Here is a 6,000-nt window from a genome sequence, read left to right as displayed (position 1 = left end):
CTGGGGGGGGGGTAGGGGGCAGGCCCAGCATCCCCGTGGGGGTGACACTGCTGTTCCTGCCAGCACAGGCACCGGGGAGCTGCAGTGCAAAGCCGGGCAAGGGCCTCCTTCAAAGAACTCCCAAGCCGCTGGGAAGGCCTGTTCTCTGCTCCTGACCTGCGTCCTTGGAGCCTGCCCTGCCCTGCCTCCTGCAGACTGCACCTGGGGAAGAATGACAACTTTTAATGACTTTGGACTCCCAGAGGACACATTCGGACTCTGACCTGGGAAACGGGGACTTCACTGGGGCAACCAAGATCCACACAGGAGGGGGGGACTCCTGTAGGCCAGGAATGCCACACCCACGGGGCAGCAGCACCTCGCCACGCCCTGCCTGCACCCCTGCAGTCAGAAGGGGCTGGCAATGTCCAGCCTGTCCAGACAGAACGTTCCACACAGTTACTCTCATGTCCTGACTTCAGAGCACAGGCTCCTGCCCCAAGCCCCCATGGGAGGGTCAGAGCCCTCAAGGGTTACTGCAGCGAGGGTCCAACTGTGGGAACAGCTGCATGGCCAGGGGCCCCTGGGCCTGAAGTTGGATGGAAACGCCCCTTCTGGCTGGGAGACGGCCCCAGGAAATTGCACGGAGGCCCTACAGCTCCTGGTCAGACCTGACACACACCAGCTACACCGCCTGTCTTTCCCACACCACATGGGGGTCCTGGGGCCTTTTCGCTGTCCAGGAGTGGCTGAAACTTGGGTGGTACCAGGTTGGTGCCTGTGCAGGCATGGGTGGCAGCACCCCGGGCAGGGACCCGTTTCCTTTCTTCCCTGATAAGGTAGGACAGCAGGTGGTCTGCACTCGGAAGGGAGCTCATGGAGGGGCTCACCCCAGCCTGAGACACTGTCCCCACATCTCTGCAGAGAGGAGGGGACCAGGGGAAGGCCAGAGCTGCAAGCAGGCTCAGCCCCTGCTGGAGGCCCCAGTCCTGGGGCTCCCCTTTCCTTCTCCTCCTCCACGGCCCCACTTGTAGGAGCCCCAGCCCAGCCCAGCCCAGCCGTGTGCTCCAGGCTCTGGGCACAGGACCTGCTGGTCTCGGCCTGTGTGTGCCTCTCCGGGCGTTGGTGGGGTCCGGCATCAGCCTGGGCTGGGCCTTCCTGCCTCTACTTGACCTCCAGGATGGACGGGTTGGTCTCCATGATGGCCACAACGATCCTGTCAATGTAGTCCTGCAGACGCAAGTTGATCTCTTCCTGCTTCTGGATGGCTTCCATGAGCTGTGGGGGGAGCACGGGTGGGCACGGGGCACACAGATGGCAGACACCTTGGAGGCTGGGGGCTGGGGGTGGCGGGCCCACCCCCTTACCTCATCACGCGAGACGGAGCTGATCTCTGCAGCCAGGGACTCGGAAAAGGATGTGGAGAAGAGGTTCTTGGCGCCCTGGATGCTCAGGTTTATGATCTGGCCGTTGAGCTCGTCGTTCTGCTCCTTCAGGTTACGGTTATCCTGAGGTGGGTGACAGGACAGTGTGTGACTCCCGGCTGTGGCCCCCACGTGCCCCCCTGCCCCATGTGGGGTGCAGGGTGTCCCAGCTGCACCTGTTTCAGCCTGCGGACCTCCTGCTCCAGCTCACTCTCCCGGGTGCGGCTGTGATACTCCTGCAGACCCACGCTGCTGCTGCGGCCCCGCCTCTGCTCGGCCTCCAGCTTGAAGAGCTGCAGGTGCTCCAGCTGCTTGCGCAGGTCCTCGATGAGCTGTGGGAGCCCCGGGCCGGTGGTGTCAGCCAGTCCCGGGTTTCAGAGCCCCTGCACTGGGCTGAAGGCCCTTCCCAGACATCACCACGCACCCAGCACCTCTGCCCAGCGTGGCAGTTAAAAGCCACAGCGCACTCCAGATGGGCCCCGGGGATGCTGGGGGCTGGCTGAGTGATGGCCGGGTCCCCTAGGCCTGTGCTCACCTCCTGGGTCGCCTCCTTGTCCCTCTGGAACTGGTGCCTCTCATGACTCAGTCTGTCCCCCAGCTTCCTCCTGTTTTCCTGCTCGTCGCTGAGCCGCAGCGACAGCTCTTCAATCTCATCCAGCAGCTTCTGCTTCTCCTACGAGAGTGAAACACTTGCTGTGAACACACTCGCCTGCCACCCTTCACTCGGCTTTCCGCAGCCGCACATGTCCCAACCGTCTCTCAGTCCACCGACCCCATGGAGCTGCGTTTAAGCCTTCCCCTCAGGACCCAGGCGCACACACAGGAATGTGCTCTCAGGACCTGCAGCGACCTGAGCGCAGCGCACGAGGCACGTGGGCCTTGGGGCTCTTGGTGCGGGTGTCCCCACCCCATCCCCGCCCACAGGGACTGTTTCTACGGGGAGGCAAGAGCAGGGCCTAACTCGGCCACTCAGCGGGAGCTGCTTATGGCAGCCAGGATACGTCAGAGCTCAGCGCTTCCCGGGGACACTGGGCAGCAAGGGGAGGGCAGGGGAGGAGGCCTCTCTGAACATCTACACCATGGAGCATGAGGGGTCCAGCTGAAGTTGTCCCCTCACAGACACCATCCCTGGATTCAGACCACGGGCCAATCTAAGCGTGAACCTCTGTGCCCAAGGATCCTGCGTCTGTGGGAAATTTGGGAAGCCAGACAGGGTCCAGCATCTTCCAGCAAACGGACGGCAGCCTGAGCTGAGCTTGTTCCCTGATGCACAGGCCCAGGAGGGCCTGGCATCCCCAGCCTGCACAGTGTCCCAGCCTGCGGTGCAGCCATTGGCTGGCTTCACAGCTGCCCCGCTTTAAACAACCTGGACCCCCAGCAAGCATCAGGTGCAGAGGGTGCAGGAAAGCTGTAGGCCGTTCCAGCTGACCTCGGTGCCCACACAGTGCAGAGCCTGGCCCTGCCCGCCCGGTGCTCCGGCTGGCAGCTTACCTCCTCCAGGCGTTCGATGTTGGCCTTCAGACAGGGCATGCAGGACCTCAGCTCACCGTTCTCCTCATCCAGCTGCTGTAGCCTGGTACACAGAACGAGGCTGGGACCCACTCCCTAGGAATCCGCCCTTTAGGCCAAGCGTCTCGGAAACCTCGCTAAGAGCTGCCCAAGGACCACAGAGGCTACCCCACAACACCACGGCCCAGCCCTTAGGCATCCACACACATGCTCTAAGTCGAAGCTTTCTCACAGGCCAGGACGGTTGTTAAATACAGTTTGGGTTTGGAGATAATTTCAGACTGACAGCAGCTACAACACAGTGCACAGTCCCTGTGGGCCTCATGCCCTCTCAGCGTCCCCTGGTGGCATCTGCTCATCACCGCAGCATGCTCATCACAGCCCACACACCCGTGCTGGGACATTCTGGTCACCGAAGCATGGGCGCGATTAGCTTTCCCACCAGTGCCCCTCTCCATCCAGGATCCCTCCTAGGACATTGCACTGAGGAGTCTGCTTTGCCCCCTGTGCTCTGGGGCAGTCTCCCAGACTCGCCTGGGTTTTCATGACCTTGACAGTTTTGAGAAGTTCTGGTTAAATATTTGGTAGAATGTCCCTCAGATTGGGTATGTCTAGTGTTTCCTCATGATTAGATGGGTTATGGGTTTGGGAAGAAACCCACAGAGGTGAGGTGCCCCATCATCATGGCTGATGCTGACCTGATCACCTGGTCAAGGTGTGTGTGCCAGGTGTGCTCTCCTTCAAGTTCTACTTTTCCCATCCATTCTCTGTCCTCTGGAAGCTGGTCACCGAGTCCAGCCCACGCTCCAGGGGAGGGGAGGACTCAATGCCACCCCCTCGAGGGGGCGTCTCCATGTATCATTTGGAATTCCTCTGCGAGGAAGATTTGTGTCTTCTCCCCATTTATTTATCATCACACTTAGTTATACTGTGGGTCGTGGTCCAGCAGTATCGTTATTAGTGTGCTGCTCAAATTGTTCCAGCTTTGACTTTGACCCTCCACTGGCCCGCATCCCTGGGACCTGCCCTGTCACTGTGTGTGCTTGTCCGAGCACTTCCCTGCTGTCTGGCACACAAGGTGCTTTAGGCTCCGGTGGGTTTTGCTCTGTCCCGGCTACAGACTCAGCCCCACTTTCCAGGGAGCCGTGGCTCCTTTCCATAAGCCAGCTGTCCTCACCATCCTGTCACTCTGCAATTCCCCTTACTGAGGAGGGTACACCACAATTGGCTGACCCCAGGGTGCCGACCCAGGGCTGCAGGGGCCTCAGTAGCCCTCCACAGGCCTCCTCTGCCCCCCACACTCCCAGGGAGCTGCAGACCAGGAGAGGGACACAAGCTAAAGAACGTTGAGTCCTCTTTCATGAATATTTAAAACTACTGTATTTTGAATTCTAAAAGTGGTACTAAGTAAAAAAATCCCCACAAAATTCTATGAAATACCCCCCACCCTCACTACCCACTCAGGGAAGAGCTTTGGGAGTGAGAATGAGAGGGAAATCTAAGATGCCCTTTTTCACCATTTCTCTGCAAAAGGATGTTGATGTCATCCGTGGGTTTTCTTTGACAAACAGCAATTTAAGAGAACCACTGCTCGCATGTGTAATTGTAAGCGTGTGCCACATGCTTCCAGTCTAAGTGCCTGGACAGGGCACGGCTGTCCTGGAGCAGCAAGGGGCTGCTGCACTGCCTGTGCCTGCAATGTAAGTTTATACACAGCGTGTCCCCCCCTTTCTCTGTTCCCCACCTTTCCTGACTCATCTAAGGCTTATGCCTCCAGAGGAGCATAAAGGTAATTTTGTCAAGTTGTCTTTAAAAAAGATTGATATTTTGACAGAGAACACTGACTAGAGATAGATTCAGAGACATCCATGTCGAATCAGTCTTTGAATTCAGGACTTTTGTGGTCTTTGGTGGAGTTTTACAGTTTTTTCCACTTTTTCTAAAATCCAGCTTGTTCCTAGCTAGACATGGCACCTTCCTGGGTAGGGGGCATTGTTCACGACAGCACCCACCGCATTTTCTCATCGACTGTTCAGGGGTTGCGGCGGCCTTGCCTACCTGGCCTGTAGGTTCTCGATCTCGATGCTCTTCTCTCTCTCCATCTTGCACAGGAGTTCCTTCTGCCTCCGCGTCTCTTCCAGGACCATCTCGCAGGCTCGCAGCTCCTGCTCCTTCAGCTGCTCCTCGAGGGCATTGGCTCTGTGAATGCCATGGGAGGAGGGGAGTGACTTTCTACCGTTCTGCGGGGCCTGGACACTGCATCAGGACCCCGAGAGGGCTGCCCCTCTCTGGAGAAGGACAGGAAGGCCGAGACTTCCCACCCACAGCTCTGGTCAAAGGCGGTTCTGAAGCAGGAGATGGGCGCGCACCCGCCCCACAGTCTCTGCCCAGCATAGAGGGTGATGTGTGGACAGGAGACCCTCCAATGGACACAAGCCCACCAGCGCCCCCGAGGTACCTTGCAAGGACACTCCAGGCTGGGGGCCTGGTACAGACCAGCCCCACCCAAGTCACCCATGGCGGAGGTAAGGGCAGGTGTCAGCAAGAACACAGGGACAAAGGGGATGTTTACATAGGGGCCCTGACCCTGGCCTGTTCCCAGGCCACCACGCCCACCCGCAGGACGCAGGAACTGACCATCCCAAAGAGAAGGGCTCCAGGCCCTGCCCACGGGTGGCATGGAGCCCACAAGCCGTCCCCACACACAGGGTTTCTTGGTGCCTCACACCTAAGAGTAAACAGATGGCCAAAGATCATCAGCCACCCCACAGGTAAGCTTTTAATACAAAGTGGCCAAAGCAAACAGAAAAACAAGGACCTCAAAGGAAACACACATCATGCAGGAAAGAGAGGGAGAAGCCCTGTTAACTAACAGAAAGTTAAGATACCATATCCACAACATAGGGGGTGATGTCCCAGAAGAAACATGACAAAAAGTAACTTAGAAATTAAAACTAAGAGAAGAAAAATTTTAAATTCAATGGAAGAGTTGAAGGAGAAAACTAAGGATATTACACAGAGAAAGAATAGGAAAGTCAAGAAAATGACAGGCGAGGTCCAGGAGGTCTAATATTTTGAACAGAAGTTC

At 57.8% G+C, this 6,000-nt stretch overlaps 1 protein-coding gene across 4 annotated transcripts in view; it reads right to left on the bottom strand.

The window, feature by feature from the left end:
• Positions 1–6: 6 nt before the first annotated feature.
• RAB11FIP3 (RAB11 family interacting protein 3) overlaps positions 7–6,000 on the bottom strand; it is a 115,580-nt gene continuing 109,586 nt past the window's right edge. For all 4 annotated transcript variants that reach the window (XM_019648738.1, XM_019648740.1, XM_019648739.1 and 1 more), the window contains 6 exons: positions 4,971–5,111; positions 2,895–2,976; positions 1,939–2,076; positions 1,580–1,735; positions 1,347–1,487; positions 7–1,257 (listed from right to left, as the gene is read on the bottom strand). In XM_019648738.1, coding sequence (XP_019504283.1) covers positions 1,144–1,257; positions 1,347–1,487; positions 1,580–1,735; positions 1,939–2,076; positions 2,895–2,976; positions 4,971–5,111 — 772 coding nt within the window. In that variant the 3' untranslated portion in view covers positions 7–1,143. The remainder of the gene's footprint in view (positions 1,258–1,346; positions 1,488–1,579; positions 1,736–1,938; positions 2,077–2,894; positions 2,977–4,970; positions 5,112–6,000) is intronic.

The sequence above is a fragment of the Hipposideros armiger genome, unplaced genomic scaffold (genome assembly GCF_001890085.2).
Source record: "Hipposideros armiger isolate ML-2016 unplaced genomic scaffold, ASM189008v1 scaffold_126, whole genome shotgun sequence".
Taxonomy (NCBI): domain Eukaryota; kingdom Metazoa; phylum Chordata; class Mammalia; order Chiroptera; family Hipposideridae; genus Hipposideros; species Hipposideros armiger.
The sequence above is the reverse complement of the archived record's forward strand: the minus strand, read 5'-3'. Positions and strand labels throughout refer to the sequence as shown.